The following is a 23,620-nucleotide window of genomic DNA, read 5'->3' as shown; positions in this document are numbered from 1 at the left end:
GCCAAACCCGCCCCTCAGCAACGGCCGCCATCGCACCGCCCTGCCCTGAGTGACACCTCCGGCCGCCAATCACAGCGCGGGCAGCAGCCGGGCGGTTCCCGCTGGTCGCCCTCCCTCCGGCCTCCTGGGGACGGGGCTTCAGCGCCCGGTGCCCCGCTGGCCGCCCTTCATCCCAGGGCACCCCCTCAGCGGGGCGGCCGTGGTGCCCAGCGCAACGCCCTGACGGGCAGCTCCGCGCCCGCACCGGCCTCCACGCACCGGCGCGGCCCGGAGCTGACAGGGCGGAGCGGCCTCGGGGGGCAAAATGGCTCGGCGGAGCGCGGGCTGGGCTCTCCGGGCGCTGCCGCCGCTGCTGCAGCCGCTCCCGCCCCGGGGACCAGCCGCCTCCTACGGGTAAAATCCACAGCCGCTTCCTTGTCCCCTTCCCCGGCTCCCACGTCCCTCCCCTCCGCCCGGGGCCTGCGGAAGGAGACCTTCGACAGGCCCGGGGGGGTGTCATCGGGGAGGGGGGTGGTGGTGAAGAAGGCGTTTTAACAGAGAGGGTGTGCACTGTATTTGGGAGGGTGACAAGGGGGGGGACGGCGGCAGTAGCCTGAGGTGCCCGCTTCTGCGGTTAGGCGGGAGGTTGGTCGGGCCCGGGAGGGAAGAGCCCTTTCCTCAGGTGCCTCCCTGTGCTGCAAGGAGCTGCACCAGCCGGGCTCCGCAGCGCCTTCTCCTCGGTGTCTGCCCTCCGCCCTCTGCGAGTCCATTTTGCTGAAGGACCTGCTTCTCTGCCACCTGCGGGTAACCTGGATGTCGCCGAGGTTGCAAAGAGAATGCCTATATGTAACGTATATAATACTGCTTATTCTGCAAATCCCATTAAGGAAAACAGATGTAATACCATAGTTTCACCCCCCCACCCCCCCCCGCACAGATAAAGACTAGGTCGTATCGTAGCACAGCTGGAACAGAAAGGTAGTTCCCAGATTAAGCTGCGCTCCTACAGAGTATGAGGTGAGGTGCAGCCTCAAGCAAGGCACCGTACAAGACCTTCCTACTCTGCATCTGTGCTGTCTTGGTAAACGCAGGCAGTACATATCCCGTGCTTCCCGAAGAGCTATAAACATTAACATCACTAATGCAGTTACAAAACAGTGGGTCGTTCTGTTTTGATATCGCTTCTAATTATGCCAATCAATGGGAAATGCAGTCTTCATGAAAACTTGACAGAAGTGAAGTCATCATGCTGACAAGCACACTGGAGTGATTTCAGACTCACAGAAACTTGGTGTGAGGAAGACCAAATCTGTCTTAGGGATAGCCAGTTCCAGTACAGTTTCTCAGTGCATAAAAAAACACAACTCGTTTGTTCTTAGTCCAGAAAGTATTGAAAATACTCTCTTTGTGAAACTGCTGGATTCCATTGGACTTTACACTGAGGCACAATCCAAGAATAGAAAAGCATAACAAACTCTGCAAAATTCTCAGGCCCCTGATGTTAATAATTAATCCTAAGAACTGTGTAAAAAAATCTTGCATCTGAATCAGGAAAGAAGAATATACATCCCTTGTCTATTAAAACTACATGTTGGTAATCTTTTTTAAAAAAAGTGACAAGATGGTGATGATTTCTGTTTTGTTAGGAACTGGAAATGTTTTTGACAATTATTAATCAGAATAAAAAATAATATTTGTATAAAATTTAATAAGAGCAAGGTGCTCATTTGCTGTGGTGAGAACTACGATAAAATAACCTGTTGAAATGAATGAGAAACCAAAAGATGGTATATAAAAAAAAAAACAAAGCCCATTTTCTTTTATAAATAGAAAAAAGCAAAAATCAGATACTCAAAAAGGGGTTGAAAAGGCCATCTAAATGCTACGTGCAGAATTCAAGTTGTGTATAGCCATCTCAGGTGTGATACATGGACTTAAAGGACATTTAATGTTACAGTCAAACTAATCACTTGAATAACGATTGCATAACAATTCAGCAAAACTCACTGAAGTTATAATGACACAACGGCAAGAATACAGTTCAAAGACATGCAGATCTGCATTTGCATTCTGGTTCTCAAATTGGATCTGTACAGGTAGAAGGAGCTGATCCCATTCTGCACAGTCACAGCTTATATTTAGGCATGTGGCATAATTGGTTATGTAGACCAAGATGATATGTAAAATCCACATGGCTTTGTGTTGAACAGGTTCTGTGGTTTATCTGCTGCTTACGTATTGGGAACCTGAGTTTGCAAGCTATTGTTCATTTTCCTTAAGTTTACGGGATTTTTTACCTTTAATCCACCATTTTAAACTCTATATGGGTGGGACTGCTTATGTGCTGCAGGTAGTTTGGAATTTATATGTTAAAACTGAATTTTTAATAAGTTGCACAATGTATATCATGGAATACAGATTGTTACATATAAGATTGGAAAACAGCATTTCTGTATGCATGTGAAATTCGCACTGATTGAATTCATAGGGCAAGAATATCTAAATCTAGGTAAACTGAGAAGTACAAGGAATGAGAGTTAACCTTTAGACAACCAAATGGCAAATTTTTTATCATATTATTACCTTTAACTAAAATGAGTTAGGTTGTTGAAAAGATGTCTTGCAACTGTTAGGGTACAAATTTGCTTGGGAGAACAGATGTAATGGTTTATATTGTTAAGAAGATATCTTCAACCTGTGCTACTTCCGTTTTCTCACTAGGTGTTTATATCTAGACGTAGTATCTCAGGTTACCTGTTTGCATTTACACATATGTGTTGCTTTGTACTGAAGGTTAATGTAAGGGTGTAAGGATCAGGGTTGAGAGGTGGCCTGTGCAGTCGGTTTCTGTGATACTTCTCCAGTGGGTGGGTTTTTCTGGTCATGTGGTGTTTTCCAGTTAAGCATTATCTCCTGCTGAGATTACACTGACATATATTATTATCATATTCTTCTTCTCCACCCTCATCTCAGTACAAGGTGGTTTTCATTGTAGACCCTCTGGTTCATGAGAAGCCGTAACAATAGATTGTGGTTTCTTTGGCAGATGGAGAGACTCAGTTTAGTAATAAGGTGAACACCAGCCATTTCAAAAGTTATGATGTGACAGAATGAGGTTTCTGCTCTCTAATGTATGTATTTCAATATGTTTCTGTAGCCATGTAAAGCTGCTTTTATATTCCCCTTGTTGCAGAGCAAGACTTTTTTTCTCCCCTTTAACTTCAGTAATTTAACTACATTTGTGAAACCTATGTGCAAATGCTACATAGTGGTCACAACTGAATACTTCTCTACTCCTGACAAGTTTTTTATTTAGTCTTCTGTGCATCCATGAAAGGCAAGTGACCCATTTAAATCTCACTGTATTGTCATTAATATCTAGAAAAAGTAATTATCTTCCTTGAATGACCGTGTAGTTATGAGAATCAACTGTCTGAATGTTTTCCTTTTTCTTTCCCCTTTCCCCATCCCTAGTACTTCAATAACGTCTGCCAAAATCCACGTGAATGGAGTCCACCTGCATTATCAGCAGACAGGAGAAGGAAGCCATGCAGTTCTTCTACTTCCCGGAATGCTAGGTCTGGAGATTTTGTCTTATCTGTGTAGAGCAACCATCTCTCTTGCCATCTTGTCTCAAGCTAGAATGCACAAAACTATTTTGTAATATGTTCAACACCTGATTATGGAGCTTTGTCATTAAAAAAAAATTGCTACACATACAACAGATAGGAAGAGACAGTTATTTCAAGTTGTTAACAGGTTTTAAAGGTTGCATTTATCTCACCAGACACCTTTTATACAATGTCTCAACGGGTGTAATAGTCACTTGCACTTTTGGATTTAACTGTGCAAAGGGGATGCCCAGCACAGGTGATAAATAGCTACATGAGGTGCAAAATAACACGGGGGGCAAAAAATCAGGTCAGCTATATTTGTTACAGAGACTGAATTATGCATTCCTTTTTAGAAAGTAGGTGCATTCCAATTGAATTAATATGCATAATGCAGCACTTGCAGTTTAATATCATAGCGAAAAAGGCACAGTTGAGACTTGCTTTTTGCTTAAAAATGTATTTTCATGTTTTGGTTATTCAGGACAACATCATTAGGATTCTCAATGGCTTTTAGAGAGCAGAACAACAGGTTCCGCTAGCTAAGTGATATCTGTCCATCGAGATCACTGCTTTTGATAACAACCTTTTAAAATTAACACAAGCTTTTTTTTCCTGGGTTCTTGCAGTTCTAAAGAACCAATCAGACTTACTAGCAGTTCATGGCAGGCTGTCAGAGTTGGGCTCATGCTTAACAATTGCTGGGTCAAGACGATAGATTGTGAAGGACTGAAGAGCAGGAAACATTTGTTCTTCTTGGCAGCAATATTTTCAAGTCTTCGTGAAGTGGTTCTTTCTTTCAAAGAATTCTCAAGGGGAGGGTGGAAAAAAGTTAATGCTAGGGGTGCTTTATTAGTCATATGTTTTAACCTATTCATTTTAAACAGTTTTTTAAACTAGTAATCCTGTTGCCAATACTAACTTTAAATAGAAATAATGCATTTCTTCAGTTGTGAGAATATCATTATTAGGTGTACATTGCTATTGTTGAGTTAGCACTATTACAAACAGTAATAGTTAGGCTTAGATTTTAATAATGGCAAAGTTTATGGTTTAATATTTTGGGGCAACATATGGGGGTGATCTTTACATTCTGACTGTCACATATTTCTTCCCTTTGTACCGATACCAAGTTTTCAATATTGTTTTATACTACTTGCAGTATTAATACACAGGCTGCCTAACAGACTAATAAGTGTGTTGTGGCAACAAGGTAAGTGCTTTTAGGTCAACAGAATTAATCTGTCTCTAGACTAGTTGTAAACTACATTAAAACAAAAGTGATGTTTCTCTTTCTAACTAGAAAAATACTAAGAAAACCAAGAAAACAGATTCAGATATGTTCTCAGCCTTGTGTATTTTTAAGTTACAAAAAATATAGTATAACAAGCATGTGCGTGATAGTGCAGAGGTTCATACAAAGCCTCTGTAAGAATGTGATTAGTATTAATCAGGTTGCATTGGTATTTTTCAAACAACCTGATATTTTGCTTCTGACACTAGCTATTAATTGATGTTGCAAGAGATCATGCCAAGCTGTAGTCAGCTCATCCTAGCGTGCTATATACAGCCTCTTTTATCATTTAGACCAGTTGATGGTGTAGGAGAAGGTATTTGAGGACATATTTCTTCAGGTTAGCAAAACTAAATCTTAAATGCCCTTAAACAGCTTTTTTAATGTAACAACAGATAGCCAATTTGATATTTGATTTACATCATTTGAATATATTAGATCTGAACAGGTTTTAAACAAGTAGCACATGATACTGTTACCACATGATCATAATGCAAATAAAAAGTAAATCGCAGTCTTACCTTCCTGCTAATGTTCATACAGTTTAGTTCAATAGACTGGAATAATTAATTTTTTTAATCCTTTGAGGGTCTGAGCCATCAATAAAAGAAACCGTTCTGCATCAGAAAAATTGCTGTATTTGACTTATTATATTTGACTTATTACATGTAACATACGTATTAGAACAATCGAAAGTTAGAGTTTTGTGCTTTTCTGGCACCACTGTCTCCTCAGGCAAAGAAAGTATGTAAAGCTCAGCTTTAAGCACCAATATTCTCACAGAAATGTTTTATCAAATAAGAACAACTGTCTTGCACAGTGCTTTTCATCTACAAATTTGTAGCTAGAGTCAGTATATTCTTCCTCTTTCAATTTCACCTGTGCTCTCCGGATAAACACCAACGACCATGCTAGTGCTTTAAATCTGTTAAGGGTAAATCCCTACCCAAGTAACTCAGTTTAAGATTCTGTATTAAGGCATCTGTGCAGTCCACAGTTTCTGGTAAGCTTACATCCCTACCAGAAATGTTTTGCTCTGAGTGTATTGCAGATAGTTCTAAAGATTGTTGTTGTGGTGTGTCCTGCCTGAGAGTTGCAATTGTTAGTTACAATTAGAGATAAAGTGTACTTCAGTTGGTGGACAATCTCTTTTTTAGAATTAAGGTACAAGTTGCCCCAGGTCTCCATTTAGAGTATGTATACTATGTATTTATTATGGTGGTTACTGTAATTGAAAATGATGATGTTTCAGGGAGTGGTCAAACTGATTTTGGACCACAGCTTAAGTCTATGAATAAGCAACTTTTCACAATTGTTGCTTGGGATCCTCGGGGATACGGACAGTCCATTCCTCCATCGCGAGACTTTCCTCCAGATTTCTTTGAGAGGGATGCAAAAGATGCTGTGGATCTTATGCAGGTAAATCTATTCTGAGATTTTATTGTTTTTTATATATATCTCTATCTATATAAAAGCTGTTTTCCTAAACTCTGAGAAGAAGGAAGATTACTGTTAAGCAGGTTGTTTCCAGCAGACAGCAAGTTATGCAAAAGAGCATACAAATGAAGGCTTAAAACTGAGCAGATGCACAGTATTCTGGAAAATATTTTCTTATTCCATCTCTTCTGCAATATACCTAGAGCTTCAGCAGTGGGAATTAATTATAAAGCAATATGTTTTTATTCCAAGACCCTGCCCTAAGAGGTTTGCAGCCAAGAACCATGTAAGTTTAGGTAAAGTATGTGTAAAAACCAAAGTCTATGCTAAGTGGTTTAACTGAAGGGATTACAGTAGTGAAAGGCTCTTAGAAAATTTTCTAGCTATTAGAATCTTGGCATTTTGTCTTGAGCAGCCTATTTCAAAAACATTTGATTCTAAAAATTAACTTGACACTTTGCATTTTACAGCATATTACTGAAATAATTTTTGTGGGAAATCAAAGGGTTCCTGGGATCATACCAGGACTTAATAACTAATACAACTATTGTGATTATAAAATAACAGCTTTAGGTCATATTCTTTACTTCTCCGTCTTGCAGAATTTTTTATTTCAAACCTGTGTTTCTGTGTTCCTCTTTTATTCTGTCCTATAAGTGCTAACACTATTTTCTGGTTTAGTTTTAACTAATATTTTGGCTTTGTTATATTAAGCTATAGAATCTCTTTGGCCATATTAAGAAAGTTGGCAGAGCATTAAAATTCCAAAAATATGAGACAAGATTCAGACAGTAAGTCCAACTGTATTTCTGTAATAAGCAGTAACCTTGCAGAAAGCCATCTGAAACTGCAAATGCAGCCTTCCTGGAATATTCTGCATAGCGAAACAAAATCAATCTGACAGCAGAATCAGGATTAAGACACAGTTTTGCCCTCTAACCATAAAAGCAATCCCTCTGCACTGTAAATCACCAATTTCTTCTGCTACGCTATCGAAGAAAACAAAGGTGCTGCTATGGATCGGTGACAAATTTTCAGTCTCAATGGTTGTAGCCTCCTTTCCTGCCTCTGTTCAAATACTAATAAATGCAAAATAGCTGCCCCCATGTAGCTTCCAGTCAAACAGAACAGCCGCCTACCAACCTTGAAAGCTGCCCAAACAAATGAGACAGCATCCTGGGGATTTTTGTAGATGTTTATTGATACAAGCATATAATAGCAAATTATTAAAATCTTCCCAAGCATGGGTAACTTGCTTCTATTTTAGCATAATAAAGAATAGCACAAATCCCAAGGAATCATCACAACTAGGATTTTCAGAACAAAAGTGTCATAACTCCTGCAGAGGGCTTTATCATGATGTACGGTTTGCATACATCATCTGGCCTACACACGGCCAAAAAAACACATCTGTATAAGTGAGTCTTCAGAACCTTTATTCTAGGGTCCCTCATATTCTGGTATCTCTGCTGGAGCTGTGGGTGCTGCAAGATTTCTGTGAAATAGCAAAAGTTGAAATTCTGCGGAGTATTTAGCCCCTTGATCCAGATGACTGCTCTGTATCACTGTATGTGTTCTGTGAAGGAGTTTGCTTGAAGTAAAAGGAGAGGAGTATAATGCAAATAAGTCCACTTTGCTGCACTCCATCCCAATGTCTAATACTAGCAAAGGCCAATAGCATTAAAACAATCATTATGGAAATAATTAGTGTTGATATTTAAGAGGTTCTTACTTTTTAGAGCTACTGTCCTAGTGAAAGGATGAGCTTGGCCTTCTCCAAGTTTTTGTAGATCAGCTGCAACCCTTACTTGTGATATACTCCCTGTGATCCAGTGAAAGTGTACAGTGCAGAGTGCTGTTGTATTGCAACTCACAGTTGTAAGCTACTTCTGTCATAGCACATGTGATCATTTGATTGCATTTCACATAGGCCTGGATAGAGGAGGTGATTTCAAAAGAGATTTTGTTTACTCACAGGGTGAAGCCAGGACAAAATCACGCACAAAATTCAGCTGTGCAACCAGTTCTCAGGTTATTGCCAGCGTTAGGTAGAGGCCAGTAGTGTAAGTAGTTCAAGATTAAAGCAAGGAAGCACACATACCATGTCCAACGCATCTGTTACATCACATTGTTTTGTGGAAGGCTGCAACAGATAAATTAAATTCCTCCTGCTGGAAAGGCATCCTGAGACAACCCAAGGAATGCACCAAGATAAGGGCTAGTAAACAAGAAAAATACTGGAGGCAAATAGATCTCAGTTGAAGCACTGGCAAATAGCTTGGCACGAGGAACAGAAATTTTAATCAGCTATTCCATCCATCAGCCGAGTTTCAGATCGTAATTTGCTATTGGCAGTAGGGAAACAGCAGCAGCAACAGCAAAAACTTAAGCTTTACAAGCACCGCTGCCAACTCCTGAAACTTGCCAAGACACCAGTAACCCTTCAGCAGCACCATACTGAAAGTTGGTCACAGATAACTACTTTTCCAGCAGGCCAGGGCCAACTTGATCAGCTGCTAAAATTCAAGGTTCTCTTTTCTTGCTGTCAGCTCTTACTTTACATGTCCTTTTCTTTCCCCTACATTATTTCTTTTCTGTTTAGTAATTATAGCTTAGCAGAGTGAAATCTAATGTTGGACAACATTACAGTGAGCCTAATACCAAGGAAGAAGACAAAACCAGAAAAGCATTGCAGTGAAAGAAATTTGCTAGGTATTGAATTGACTGATAAAGTTATGCAAGCAGACTAGAAAATGCTTTTTCTCTCAAATTGTTCCCCTCATTGCTTGCATTTTCACTTTCTTCTGTCCAGAGAAGGCAGGCCTGAACTTCCAACAACAAAACACCAGGAACCAAAACAACTCAGTTCAACTAACTTGCTCTTTTTCCTCCAAGAGTACATCTAAATCACATCTAAAAGGCTGTAATTTCTGAAAAACAAAACAACACTACACCACCACCAGCCCCCAGCCCCCCCCCCCCAAAAGCCAAAACAATAAAAAAAACCAACCAACTTTGAAACCTATTACATTTGTCTGCAAAAAAGTTCACAAACTGAGACTTCTGTATGTAAAACTGCTGATACTGCTTAACCATTAAATATCATCCCTCTATAACCTTCAGAATCATTTGCTCCTGAGTGCCTTTACCTTCCCCACTGAACATCACACACACAAAATCTTCTCTCCTGTCCCTGCCAATACCCTCTACTACAAATTGTAGTATATGAGGAAACAAGAGTTTCAAATTCTAGTGGAAAGCAATGTACAAGTCAGAAAGAATTAAGGTCTTAGTTGTCAATTTTTTTGCCCTGAGCCTTCCTTTTTGAGAAGGAGGAGTTTCATTATTAATGTTTTGAATTGCAATTCACCATGAAGTGACATTTAAAATGTACACTTAAAAGCCCCTGTACTTGGCACTGGTGAGGCCGCACCTCGATTACTGTGTTCAGTTTTGGGCCCGTCACTACAAAAAGGACATTGAAGTACTCGAGCGTGTCCAGAGAAGGGCAATGAAGCTGGTGAAGGGTCTGGAGCACATGTCGTACGAGGAGCGGCTGAGGGACCTGGGGTTGTTTAGTCTGGAGAAGAGGAGGTTGAGGGGAGACCTCATCGCCCTCTACAACTACCTGAAAGGAGGTTGCAGAGAGCTGGGGATGAGTCTCTTTAACCAAGTAATAAGCAATAGGACAAGAGGTAATGGCCTCAAGTTGCACCAGGGAAGGTTTAGACTGGATATTAGGAAGCATTTCTTTACAGAACGGGTTGTTGGGCGTTGGAATGGGCTGCCCAGGGAGGTGGTGGAGTCGCCATCCCTGGAGGTATTTAAGAGTCGGGTTGACATAGCACTGAGGGATATGGTGTAGTTGGGATCTGTCAGTGCTAGGTTAACGGTTGGACTATATGATCTTCAAGGTCCTTTCCAACCTAGATGATTCTGTGATTCAGAAAATGTGAATTAGGCACTAAAATTTGATACAATCCTGTAGTAAATACTTTAAGCATATTTTCGTTGTTACAGAGCAGATTTTTTTTTTTGTTTTAGATCAGCTAGCATCAGTAAATTAGATCACTGGGTTCCATTTTCAAGTCTTAAACTTCTCTTTTCTTAAGTTCATCTTGATCTTGGATTACCTGCCATCCCACACTGTGATAGGTCTTTGCCAACTTTATACTAAGAGAATTCACAGATTGTTGATACCATCAGACTCTCCAAAAAGGTCTTTACTCTTTGTTGTAAATAAACATTTAATTTCAAGAGGGCTTTTTAAAATGCAGCAAGAATCTAATATGGATACTGCCTGTTTTATTAAATAGCTATAGAAAATTTGAAGGGCAGGTATAATTTATTGTTTTCTAAATATTTGACCTTTTCTTCGGTATTTTTACATATAGCAGGAAAATTATACTTTTTAATTATGAAAGCTAACTATAGTTCAACTATATAGTATTGTGTCTAAATCTGTACTGTTAGTTTTCAAGAAATATTTGATATTGCTTGTAAAACCAGATGGTGATTGACATATAACTTTCTTGCAAAATCAAGGCACTGAAATTTAAGAAGTTCTCTTTGCTGGGGTGGAGTGATGGTGGAATTACAGCACTCATTGCAGCCGCAAAGTATCCAACTCTTATCCACAAGTTGGTTGTCTGGGGAGCAAACACCAGCGTTACTCAAGAGGATGTGAGAATTTATAATGGTATGTACAAGCTGAATATCGTATCCTAAAAGAATTATTTTAATTTCTTCTTGACCTAAGGTTCTTAGTCATGTAACAGTTGAAACAGAGTTGAGAACACAACAAACCTAAAGAAACGGGACAGAAAATTTAGCAAGTTGCTGAGTATAAGGATAAATTAAAGTCATAGTGAGAAGCTCCCTAACAATTACTCCAAAGGTAATATAATGGAATTTTTCAAAAGTCCTTACCAACAGCTGCTAAAAAACATTAGCTATAATAGCTTATTGGTAGTTTTCAGAAAGTACAATTTTTGTTGCTGTAACAGGTTCCTAAAAACAAATTGAAAATAATACTACTGATTCTAGGCTTGATTTCCTTTCTCACATCTTGCACAATCTTTAGACAAGGTCCACAGAAAATCACTGGGCTAGCACATAACAAGTTTTGCCTCTAGGGCCTATAAAATACATAACCAGTAAGAAAACAAGCTCATAACTTACCATTTGTGTTCAGGAATTAAATGAATCATTCCAGTAAATGTCCCAGGATGCATTTCTAATTTGCATTCCTTTAGAGTTAATTATTGTGGTTACAAAACCTTTGCAAAGTAAAGAAATGTGGGATTTCTGATCCGTATTCCACTCACATGAAATAGAATCTGGCCATTTGTCACTTTAAAGGAAAATAGCAAAACCTGTTAGTGAACCCATAAAGAGACCTTATTTCCTTTTGAAATTAAAAGAGTTAACCATGCAGGCTCTCAGCAAATGTAAACCAGTATAATTTCATTTAAGTGATTGGAGTTTGATTTATACCAGCTGTGAAATCTGCCTTGCTTCAGCTAAATTACAAGTGTATGTATTGCACATGTGTACTTACCTCACCTATACTAAAGCAATTTCATTGGCAGTAGTAGTATGTTTTTTAGTTCAGTAAGGAAGATGCTTTTTAGCTCTGTAAAAGTACTGCTTTATTTCTTTACATGCTGTGTCAGTATAAGCCAAGAGGCTAAAATGTAAAAAAAAAAAAAAAAGAAAAAAAAAAGAAGTCTTACTTGACACAGAGCACCCACAGCAATGCTGACCTTTGGCCTCTTGGTGGACTGGTGCTTTCAGCATTCCTCTCTGGATGATGGAACTTAGAGAGTAGCAGCACAAGCCTTCTGCAAAAGGCCCATCAACACATCTCAGCTGCAGTGGAGGGTTTGGTAGGAGAGAAAGGTGTTTATTTGGTATCTATGCCCTTTCAACATTGGCTTCCCCCCACTTTTTAAATTAAGGCCAGCTGCAAGGATAAAACAGTAGATTCTATCAGGGAAACAGCTGTTCAGTAACTACTAGCCTGGGGTGAGCCAACTCCTTCCCAATCAGATGCTGTTATAAAACTTTCAGTCACTGCTACCTTGCTCATTTGGCTGGACAGGTTCTGTTTGTTAATTAGCACCTCACTCCTTTCTTCCCTTAAATCCCATTTGAAACCAATTAAAACCTTTGCTAGTGGCATATATTGCTGTTTGATGATTCAGTATTTTTCTACTATGCCAACATTGTTTTGGGCTTTATTGATACAAAGCTGTACAGCTGAAATGTAGCTTAGTGAAAGTCACCCTTGTGGATATCTGGTTTGTGAGCAGTCCTGAAAATTTTAGGGGAAAGAAAATAGGTAGATCTGATAAACAAATAACTAGAATGTCAGATTATTTGTACAGCTTTAGCCAGCCTGCCATGAGTCACAGGACTCTACTAAGTAGAGTTGCTTGTTTTTCTGTAAGACTATGGCAAATGTACTGTGATGTCAGCGTGCTGGAATGCCTTAGTAAGAGCTTCCTTCCTCTGAATAGTGGTAGGAGCCATGGAAGAACTACCATCCATGAGCCAAAGCAAAAGGCTAAATGATATAATAAAGAATTGCCAGCTCTGGCACACTGTTATAAAACAATCCCCTTTTTATACACAAGGTACCTCCTTGAGCTCCTCTTCTGTGAGCCCTCCAAAAAGAAACATCAGAAGTTTTAGGACTGAGTCCTTTGATTTTAATTTTTTTTCTGTTGTTCCTTGTGACTGTAATAACAAAACAGTCTTCTGCAGCTCAAAGATCCCAGCATAAATCGTAAAACTACCTTTTTTATACCCTTTCTGTACTATGAATTATTTAAAACCATTCAGTGCAGTTTCAAGTTTGAAATACACAACTGCAGTCTGGTTTGAAAACTTACTCATATTAGGTGTTGACAATACTGGGTTATATCTTGTTGCTGGAAAGGACTTAATGTATTTCAATGTTATTTTATGTAGGCATCCGAGATGTTTCAAAATGGAGTGAAAAGGTCAAGAAACCACTGGAAGATATGTATGGACATAAGTACTTTGCAAGAACCTGTGAGGCTTGGGTAGATGGAATATCTCGCTTTGCTGAAAAATCAGGTGGTAAGGCTTTTACAATGTCAAACTGAAGCAATTATAGTAGCAGACAGTTCTGGATAAAAATCTAACAGTACTCCCAGCAGCCAGTAAAGGAAGGACTCTGCATATGGCATTAAAAGCTAGGTCTGACTCACACTCATGAATAAAGCAATTACTTTGTAGATGGTTCACAGAACCAGCAAGGTACAGGAGGAAAACACATTTATGGGAAGCATTAGCTGATGAGTCTCTCCTCTTGTTCCACCATGAAACTACATTATTAAATCATTGCTTTTGTGCAGACCGAACAGGAGGGATTCTGCTCAAGCTTTTTTCTCCTCTCCTCTCTCTCAGTGCTGAAGGATTTCCTCTTGATGACACTATTAAGATATCCCAGAAGTGAGGCATGTTCATTCCAGTTTCTGCAAACAGGAGCTGAAACACTATTTCAAACCTCATGGCATATGAGTAGTAAAAGAAGGAAGTTCACATTTTGAGAACTCAGAATTAGCAAAATAGATTTAAAAACTCTAATGACACTGCTTAAGTGTTTAAAAATCCAAAAAGAATAGTTAAACTAGACAATAGAATTATTAAATGTTTGAATATTTCTGCAATTACTCTACATAGACTTTTGCAGCCAATGATACCATGAATAATAACCTGCAGTTCTGTTTGAATTCAGGAGAATTGCTTTTAATTTGCCTAAAGCAGAAATACATAATACATAAGCGGTCCGTAATTCTCTTATATACATTTTCCTGTAGCTCTCATAATGAGACACAGGAGGTGACTATGTTAACTGGCAGCAGGTACTACAAGGAAAAGATTCCTTCATTTCGTATTTTTTCCATAAAGTTTGGCAAAGGATCAGCAACATGGTACTAGAATTTCTCCCAGTAGAGTGTTGTAACACATTACGATCCAATTTTATTTTACCCTTTCTAAAGTGCATCTCCTTAAAACTAGTTTATTCTTAACTCCAAAGCCCAGGCTGGTGAAACTCTAGCTGTGACATCCTTTTACTGCCTGTGCACATTTCAGACACTGTGAGATGGAGTGACTGTGAAAAAGAAGCCACCTGGAGACATGTAACAAGGAGCTGAATTACCTAAGTACTGTAACTAAGTCAGATATTGGGAGAAGCCTAATATTTGCTAAAAAAGATGAGCAGCAGGTTTTTTCCAGGCCTAGCTTGGAGAGGGCAACTTAGACTATGAGCAGGCCTCCTTGGAATTAAAGTTAAGACAGTGCACAAAAGGTGCAGACATGGCAAATATGAGAAAAGGGGTTGATAAAACCCATCAGAGATAAAAGGAGGACAGCAAAGCCTTTGTTTGTCAAAAACTCATCTCAAGCTTTTTTAAATAAAAGGATTATTTGCCCCAAATGGGACAGTTTTAGTGTAAAATGCTGTAAGAAATGAACTTTTAGAAGGTTCCAACACTTAATGAAACTAAGTTGCATAAAGCTGCAAAATTCAAGATTCCTCTTGCTGTTCTGTGTTTTTGGAGTAAATATAATCTAGTGGGTATAGTGCAGAACAGTATTAGGACTGGAAACTAGGAAATAATAGTTTGACTGCCAACTATGTCCTTAGGTAAATAACCTCAATTTACTTGTTACTTGTTCAGCAAAACAGTCAACATTTGTGCAGGTGTTTGAAGACTGAGGGTGAAATGTTCTAAATGAAAATATTTGACCAGTAGAACTGTGAACTAAGACTACATAAATAACCAAACAATTAAAAAAACTCTGTGAAACAGCATATGACTTTAGAGCTAAGTGTGTGTATATGAGCATTAACTGTACAGCTGTTGGTAGCTGCAAGGAGACAACTACAAATAGGAAAAAGTTAGCTCAAAGATAAATGGAACATAAAACTCGTCAAGTATGTTTTGGCCAAATATTCTCTTGCGAGAGCATGGGAAGTTGGGCAAAGAGTTTGGAAACTTCGTTAGTAATGGATGAGGAAAAAAGAAAGGGGGAAAAAAATATAAAAGTCTTCAAGGAAAAGCATTAAAATTACTTTTAGTGAGATTAAAGACTAGTAAGTATAAATTATTCTTGAGGTTCTGTAGGATGAATGGGCAGAGAGAATAACCTTTGAATAATTTTAGTCCAATTTGTATTAAATGGTTATTCGTTGCAGACGGCAAAGGATCTGGAAGGTAGAACAGGCATGAGCACAACCTAAGGTAACTTGTTGATAAAAGTAGCAAATCTTGTAACCTGACAACTGGTGTAACAAAATGTAGCATTAACATGAAGGACATGAGACTCTAAGGCTGAAAAGAACAAAGCCAGGGAAGAGATACATGTATTTGCTTTGAACAGTCACAGAGAACCTGGGGGAAATGTAGGACAGAAGTACTTCATTCGCTCTATCTGTTTGTGCCAGTATCCATTAATGAAGCAAATTTCAGTGAAGTCACATTTTGGAGAAAGAAATGTTAATTATAGTCCTGATTACATAGTTCTGTAGATTAATTGCACGCTATCCACAAGGAGAGGCAATAGCTAGAACCCAGTGGAGTTCACAGTCCTTTACAGAAGCAGTTTCAGTCTTTTATACTATTTTAAAACAAAGTGTGACCTTCATTTATTTTCTCCCTAGGTAATATCTGCCAAGAGTTGCTGCCAGATATTAAATGTCCCACTTTTATAATTCATGGTGAGAAAGACCCTTTGGTTCCACAAGCTCACGCAGAATACATTCATAAGCACATCAAAGGCTCTCAGTAAGTTATATGATGGAGTATTTATAAACCCTTGTTGAAGAAAAGAAATGAGGCAGTTCAAACCCACAGCGTAAAAAAAAAAAAAAAAAAGTATTTGGACAGGTCATCTCAGACACAGACGGAGCAATTCTAAACTTCCCTAGCAAGTTACAATGCAAACAGTGTAGCTGGACCTTTCTTGTGATATAAAACAACATAATACTTGAAGAAGCTCCTCCCTAAAGTCCTCCAAGAGTAACCAGTTAAGATCCTTTTCCTCTTTCCACTTCACACACAGAACCACTCCCTAATATTTATCAAAACAAGCACATTTCTTCTGTTTCCGTTGCGGCCATTGCATTCCTTTTGCTGTAAGAGACCTAATTTCTGTCCCATTCAGCAGAGGAGTGAACTTAGATGCTGTGAATGGAGAGAGAGTGTCCCAGTTACTAGAGAGAAGCACAGGATACTAATGTTTGCTTTGCCTTGTTGATCTAAACAACCATCTCAAAGATTTTGTTTTTCCAACTGTCCCATGAATTTTCATTGAAGAAAATCAGAACGAGAAAAAAAAATGTACAACTGTGCTCAGAGATATTACTTTATAAACAAGAAAAATCTCAGTGCACCATCTGCTTCATTTGAAAATTCCAGAAATGCTTCCTATAAAAAGCTGGGATTTCACCAGCTGAATTTTCTTCATAGATTCACACACAAATTCAGGAGTTCTATTACTACTTAATAACAGACTGTGATGATTAACACTGGAGCAGAGAATTAGGACAACAAACCCCATTTTTATGAATGCAGAGTGTAGGGAACTGTTTCATTGATGTCATCTCTGTGAAAAATTGAGTGATATATTTATCTCAAAGTCAGGCCCACTATTCATAGAAATACATTATACCATAGGAAAGATGAGAACAAGAGACCTTCCTAACAATTACATGCAGGTGTTTTATTCCATGTCTGCTAGTTAGTTACTCCCACATGCCCTGCTCAGAGCACCTATCATCCTGTTAGGTTTCACTGAGCTCTGAAATGCTCCAGATGCTGACTAAGGCAAGTCATCACCAAAACTAGACAAGGATTTGATAGCTTCTTTTTGGAAGACAAGCCAAGGAAGAAACTGCATTAGAAGTTGCTATCCAATAAAATGTAAAGTGATTTTTTTGCATGTCTCCATGTTGAAGTGCTCTGCTGTATGAGTATTTATCAGAAAATAAATCAGACTAATGCTGTTCTCAGAAATTACTATTTAGGTTCATGGTCCCCCTCTTCCCTTGGTGCACTGGAGATGACATGTTCCATTGCAAAGCCAAGGGAAAACCTTCAATTTAGCATATTTTCAGTAACACGTTTCTACCATCAGCTTTTCTTGCTTTGATTTTTATCTAGTAGTAAAGTAGAAAAAGCTTTTGCTGATTGCAGTGCAGATACATTGCTTGTTTCAGGGTGAAAGAGTGTGCCATCATTCTGTATTCGCACAGTATGGCTGGAGTTAGGTAGCATTACAGTGGCTTAACAGCAGTAGCTAATAGCATAGATGTACAAACCTATAGCACTATGTGCTGCTTGGTCTTTGAAGAAACAGACTTAATGAAATTCAGACAGAAGTGCTAGAAGAGCTGGGTATGTTCACATGCTATTGCTCTTTTCCCCAAGACAAAACAGCACTTGTCACCCACCAAAAGAAAGATCCCCCTTGCTGTAGTGGGGCTTAGATGGCACGAAGGCAACATAGCAAAGTATCAGTCAGGATGGTTTTAGCTCTGTTGCAACTGCATGTTGAAACTGTATGTGGTAGGATAAAATGATTTAAAGAATTTCCCACCCCCATATAAAGAAAAGAAGTCTTAGAAGTACATACCTGATGCATAAAGGTTAGAAAAGATAGAAAAAAATGGCAAGTAGCATTTTAGGCTTGTCACACTCGTATCAGTATTACAAAGATTAACCTACCTAAGCTTGTTATAGCTGAAGAAGTCCTGGCTTCCCTTTTTACTTTAATGCATGAATGAATGAATGGTGTTAGTTTTGGATTGTCTTTTTGCAGAAAGATTAGACAAAAACTAAAGAAGTTTGGGTGGTGACAAGAAATCTGTGTTTCTGTAGTGATCTCTTCCATGTCTTCACTGCCCAGCACACCACTGTTCTCCAAAAGAGGCAAAAGAGCTCAGGTACTTCACACCTACCTTTCAAAGATGCATCCTGCTCACCTAAGTTTTGAAATCTTATCTTCTTTGCAAACCCCCAAAAAGGTTCCTAGAAACTGAGTCTAGGACACAAAAATTTGTTTTAAGCTTATCCTCCCCAGAATGGGGCAAGTAGCATGCTTGTTGCTTCAACTGTTGCTGTGGTTCAGAACGTGAACCACATAGATAAGGATAGTACTTAAAACAAGAGTTACTTAGGTCTGTACTTGGGTAACCAAGAGCAAGGAAAAGGCAACAAATATTTTAATTACTTATGCTCACAGAATATAATGTATATTCAGTGTTTGATTTTTCTCTTTTAAGGTTGCTTCTGATGCCAGAAGGAAAGCATAATCTACACCTGCGTTTTGCGGAGGACTTCAACAGACAAGTGGAAGATTTCCTACGCTGACTTAAACTGTAAAACACCTTAGAGGCATTTGTTCTTGCCTTGTTTAGGAATTTCTAGTTGGCTTTCCATTTTCATTCAAGTTACAGGTAGGTTTGAGTCCTGTAAGAAAAAACAGGAGAGATACTTGCATGAGAACCATACATTTTGAGAACATAAGCCTCAGTGGATCAGAGCACACCACTGTTCTGCAGGGTTTCTTTAAACTTACTTCTTGTCACAAAGACCAAATAGCTGTTCTGTGTCCAATAGAGGTGTTAAAAAAGACAGAAAACATGATCTAGAATACATGCCTTTATGTGCTCTTAACATTAAAGGACAAAAACATTGTAATAACTGGGATTCAGAACTGTTACATTGAGAGATCTGTCAAAGTTACAAGTGCTGAGAGGATAATTGGGTACACAGTTTCTAGAGAACATGCTTCACCACCACTATCAGAAGTCATTCAGTACACATGCCTGCTTTACAAAAGTTCCTTTGATACCAGGGGACTTAAGCCTCATCCTCCTCTCCTTCCTCTTCAAACTCCCCCTGCTCATCAGCAGTGGCATCCTGGTATTGCTGGTATTCGGAGACCAGGTCATTCATGTTGCTCTCGGCCTCCGTGAACTCCATTTCATCCATGCCCTCGCCAGTGTACCAGTGCAAGAAAGCCTTGCGCCGGAACATGGCCGTGAACTGCTCCGAGATCCTCTTGAAGAGCTCCTGAATAGCCGTGCTGTTGCCAATGAAGGTGGCGGACATCTTGAGGCCGCGCGGGGGGATGTCGCAGACGGCCGTCTTCACGTTGTTGGGGATCCACTCCACAAAGTAGCTGCTGTTCTTGTTCTGCACGTTGAGCATCTGCTCGTCCACCTCCTTCATGGACATGCGGCCCCGGAAGATGGCGGCCACCGTCAGGTAGCGGCCGTGGCGGGGGTCGCAGGCGGCCATCATGTTCTTGGAGTCGAACATCTGCTGCGTCAGCTCGGGCACCGTCAGGGCTCGGTACTGCTGGCTGCCACGGCTGGTGAGGGGGGCGAAGCCCGGCATGAAGAAGTGCAGCCGGGGGAAAGGCACCATGTTGACCGCCAGCTTGCGCAGGTCGGCGTTCAGCTGGCCGGGGAAGCGAAGGCAGGTGGTCACGCCGCTCATGGTGGCCGACACCAGGTGGTTGAGGTCCCCGTACGTGGGAGTGGTCAGCTTCAGGGTGCGGAAGCAAATGTCATACAGGGCCTCGTTGTCAATGCAGTAGGTCTCGTCCGTGTTCTCCACCAGCTGGTGCACAGAGAGGGTGGCATTGTAGGGCTCCACCACCGTGTCCGACACCTTGGGGGAGGGCATGACGCTGAAGGTGTTCATGATGCGGTCGGGGTACTCCTCCCGGATCTTGCTGATGAGGAGAGTGCCCATCCCGGAGCCCGTGCCGCCGCCCAGCGAGTGGGTCAGCTGGAAGCCCTGCAGGCAGTCACAGCTCTCCGACTCCTTCCTCACCACATCCAGGACAGAGTCCACCAGCTCGGCACCTTCCGTGTAGTGCCCCTTGGCCCAGTTGTTGCCCGCCCCGCTCTGACCTAGAGGGAGGACCAGAAGCAAGGCGCCACATCAGTGCCCCGCGGAGGAACGGAGCATCCCCCTTCTCCCGCCCCATGGGCTGTGCCCCTCGCTTCCACCCCCACTGTCCTCTCGGGTTCGGGTCCCCCAGGGTCACTCGCATGCTCCCTCTGAGCTTTTTCTACGCTGGGAGCTCCCGCTCTGGGACTCCTCCCTGCCACACTCACTCACCAAAGACAAAGTTGTCGGGCCGGAAGATCTGTCCAAAGGGGCCGGAGCGCACCGAGTCCATCGTGCCGGGCTCCAGGTCCACCAGGATGGCACGGGGGACGTACTTGTTACCTGCGGGAGGAACCAGCGCCAGCGTTACGGCCCCGCAGCCAGCGCCCCAGGAGCCCGGCTGGGCTCCCTGCCGCCTCCCTGCGATTCGTTGGAGACACATGCTGTCTTGATCAAGACTACCATGTTATCAGAGCCATTCTAAGAACAAAGCTCTCTTAGAGGAGTCACTGGCAGATGACAGCTCTTGTTCAGGGATTTTTCCAGCCTCAATGAACTGGCATGTCTGCCCCATTTGTTTAAAGACATCTGAGGAAGCAGACATGTCACTTACCAGCAGCTTCATTGTAGTAGACGTTGATCCTCTCCAGCTGCAGGTCGCTGTCCCCGTGGTAGCTGCCGGTGGGGTCGATGCCATGCTCATCGCTGATGACCTCCCAGAACTAGAAGAAATTTTTGGAAGAGGGCAGTTATTAACCACAGCTGGCCAGTGCCAATCACACACACCCAGCGCAGTCTGCGCGTGCCGTGGCCCTGACCGCTCCCTCCCATGGCAGGGCAGCTGCCCGGGGGGAAGGCGAGTGGGTGCAGCAGGGCTTCCCTGGCCACAGCAGCTGAATTAGCTGAGGGCAGACAGGCAGCTGGAGAGCAGCGAAGTGCAAGTTAATTCTTTTATAGCTTGTATCCCAAGGATGACACTCCCAGGGAATCTCAATTTGCTCTTCTCCCATTGTCTCGCAGCGGCTTAAGACCCTGCAAGATGGCAACACCTGCAGGACCCTCAGGGGAGGGGGTCATCCGCGGCACCGAAACACCCCTCCTTCCCCTCTCGGGGGAACAACCCCTCGCCGAGGCTGCAGAGGGGCGAGGCGGCGGGGCGCTGCCGCGGGCGGGAGGGGAGGGCAGTGACCGGAGCACGGGCACCCCCGCAGCCCCGCCGCGGCTCTGACCGCCGGGGGCGGGAGCCGCCATGCCTCAGCGAGCCCCGCGCCGCTTTTCATTCCGGAACGGGGCTGCGCGTTACCCGCGGGGGGCGATCCTGGGGCCCCGCACCGGGAAGCGCCCTCGCATACCTTGGCGCCGATCTGGTTGCCGCACTGCCCGGCCTGGATGTGCACGATCTCACGCATGGTGCCGGTGTCCGCCGCTGTCCCACTGCCGCCGATCCCTCCGCCACCCGCTCCCGCACTCGCCGCTGCAGCGGCCGCGCCCCGCGCCGCCACCTTAAATGGGGGGCCGCGCCCCGCCCCGCCGGTGACGTCATGCGGGAACGGCGCGGAGCCAATGGGCGCGCGGCGGCGGGGCGGGGCTGCGGCATTGTCTCCCGCAGCGGGGGGCGGGGCGGGGCCTGAACCCGGGCCCGGCGGGCGACGGGGAGCCGGACCCGGGCCCCTCCGCGGGCAGAGCGCGGCTGGCTTGGGGCGCTGGAGGCCCGTCGCCTTCAGCCGGCGAGAGAAAAGCCGGAATCGGACAAGGCGTGGTGCGTCTTGGGCTGAAAAAGTGGAAAAAAACCCCACCCAAACCAAAAAAACCTAACTCCTCTTGGCATACCTGTTGGAGCTGGTCCCCTTACTTCCTCCGCCTCTGCTGCACCGCAGCAGCAAAGCATGCACTGCTATGTTTTATTAGCACCCTCGAGCCTGTATTTCTAGCTAAGGCCTGCTTCACCGTGTTTTGATATGTTTTAAGCACAAGAATCATCTTGCCGCAGCTCAGGCACCTGAAACCAGTGGGGACTGGGTGGTGATGACGGAGCCCACAGCCACTTTCAAGCAGTGAGACCCTCCTTTAGATAGTGCTGCCAGACCTGTGCATGTGGGGCTCTAAGTGCAGAGCAAAGAGGGCTGGCGTGAAACTTTACGCTGCTACTAAAGAATGGCTTTTACTGGGAGTGGCCCAGTGGTGACAGTAGTTTGAACACCCATAGGAATAGGATATCTTTTTTTCTGTAAGTGAAGTTATGTTCTGTCTTAATAGACACCTGCCATGCACCTCATTTTGAATAGGTTTTGGATCCTGCTTGTTCCCTCATAGAAATAAACCAAGCTAAGTACATGGTGAATGACCGAGGGAGGAGGGACAGTTCCAGAGCAATAGTGAGAACAATATATTTGAACCAACTGAGATGCACACCTGTATCTGTTGTTGCCATGGAGAGTATCCGAAATAAATTTCAGTGGTGTCTATAATGGTTTGTGCAGAAACTATTGAACTTGACTCTAAAACATTAATCAATTCACAGCTGTAAATTTTTCAGTAGTGCAAGTAACTGCCACACAGCAGGCCAGCCTAGTGGGGACAGCTTTACACTGGGACCAGGGAAGGGAGTTGACAACCCACAATCAAATGAGGAAGTGATAGACCGGGTTGGCAAAGAGGAGGCAAAACGATGTACCTCGTTTTCAAGCACAACGTGGAAGTGCCGAGGGGACAGCATGGCAGGGCAAGCTCTCACACTTCCTGGGAATCACCAGGCTTGGGTGCCTCTCTGAAGCGCCTCTACGCTAACACACACAGCCTGGGCAATCAGCGCAGGGAGTGTGAGATCTGCGTGCAGTTGCAGGGCCATGGTCTCACTGGGATCCCAGAGATGTGGCGGGGCAGCTCACACGGCTGGAGTGCTGCGATGGAGGTGGTGTCTCTCAAACAGGGTTTGGTACCCGGTGTGCAATAAGTCAACCTTACATACAGAGCCGAGGTATTTATTTATTCCATGTTTGCGCAAAGAGGGGTGCTGGGTGGTAGTTCCACAAAGCTAGCTCACAACACAAAAGAACTTCAATGTATTTATAAACTTCAAACTACACAAATACACGTTTACTGTAGTGACGATTGGTTAGTTTCTTATTGCTTTGTCGCTCACTGCTTAACAACATGCCTCATCTCAATTTAGAGTGTCTTTTAATTATTCTGTGCAAACTCAAATTGGGGGGGGATATCTTCTTGGTCTTAAATTGAGTCAGTGGTCACGGTCTTCCCCTGCCATCTTTACCTTTCCATCAGTTACCACCAGTTTTGGCTGACTGCATGCTTCTCAGGCAATCATCCAGCCTTTGGTGCCTTCTGGGGCAGGATGT

The 23,620-nt window shown here is 42.5% G+C and overlaps 2 protein-coding genes across 3 annotated transcripts; one reads left to right on the top strand and one right to left on the bottom strand.

The window, feature by feature from the left end:
* The first annotated feature begins 96 nt into the window (after positions 1–96).
* On the top strand, positions 97–19,064 carry BPHL (biphenyl hydrolase like). 2 transcript variants are annotated; one of them, XM_074873100.1, is made up of 7 exons: positions 97–393; positions 3,454–3,557; positions 6,137–6,303; positions 10,867–11,020; positions 13,297–13,425; positions 16,022–16,145; positions 18,644–19,064. In XM_074873100.1, exons 1-7 carry the CDS (start codon positions 305–307, stop codon positions 18,729–18,731), a joined length of 855 nt encoding a protein of 284 aa, XP_074729201.1. In that variant the 5' UTR covers positions 97–304; the 3' UTR covers positions 18,732–19,064. The 2 variants fall into 2 exon arrangements, with proteins under 2 accessions (XP_074729201.1, XP_074729191.1); XM_074873090.1 differs by having other exon boundaries at positions 100–393; positions 13,297–13,428.
* On the bottom strand, positions 19,010–21,754 carry LOC141945233 (tubulin beta-1 chain). The gene is made up of 4 exons (XM_074873076.1): positions 21,617–21,754; positions 20,878–20,986; positions 20,496–20,606; positions 19,010–20,284 (listed from the first exon to the last, which is right to left on the bottom strand). Exons 1-4 carry the CDS (start codon positions 21,671–21,673, stop codon positions 19,224–19,226), a joined length of 1,338 nt encoding a protein of 445 aa, XP_074729177.1. The 5' UTR covers positions 21,674–21,754; the 3' UTR covers positions 19,010–19,223.
* Positions 21,755–23,620: the final 1,866 nt, after the last annotated feature.

The sequence above is a fragment of the Strix uralensis genome, chromosome 1 (assembly GCF_047716275.1).
Source record: "Strix uralensis isolate ZFMK-TIS-50842 chromosome 1, bStrUra1, whole genome shotgun sequence".
Classification (NCBI taxonomy): Eukaryota; Metazoa; Chordata; class Aves; order Strigiformes; family Strigidae; genus Strix; species Strix uralensis.
This window is presented reverse-complemented; position numbering and strand designations above follow the sequence as displayed.

What these genes read in the sequence shown, in the direction of transcription:
- BPHL (XM_074873090.1), top strand. Translation starts at nt 305, where the DNA reads ATGGCTCGGCGGAGCGCGGGCTGGGCTCTCCGGGCGCTGCCGCCGCTG. An exon ending in TCTACTTCCCGGAATGCTAG is followed by an intron (nt 3,558 to 6,136) that starts GTCTGGAGATTT and finishes ATGATGTTTCAG; the next exon opens with GGAGTGGTCAAACTGATTTT. An exon ending in AAGCACATCAAAGGCTCTCA is followed by an intron (nt 16,146 to 18,643) that starts GTAAGTTATATG and finishes TTCTCTTTTAAG; the next exon opens with GTTGCTTCTGATGCCAGAAG.
- LOC141945233 (XM_074873076.1), bottom strand. Translation starts at nt 21,673, where the DNA reads ATGCGTGAGATCGTGCACATCCAGGCCGGGCAGTGCGGCAACCAGATC. An exon ending in GCAACCAGATCGGCGCCAAG is followed by an intron (nt 20,987 to 21,616) that starts GTATGCGAGGGC and finishes AATTTCTTCTAG; the next exon opens with TTCTGGGAGGTCATCAGCGA. An exon ending in GCCCGACAACTTTGTCTTTG is followed by an intron (nt 20,285 to 20,495) that starts GTGAGTGAGTGT and finishes TCCTCCCTCTAG; the next exon opens with GTCAGAGCGGGGCGGGCAAC.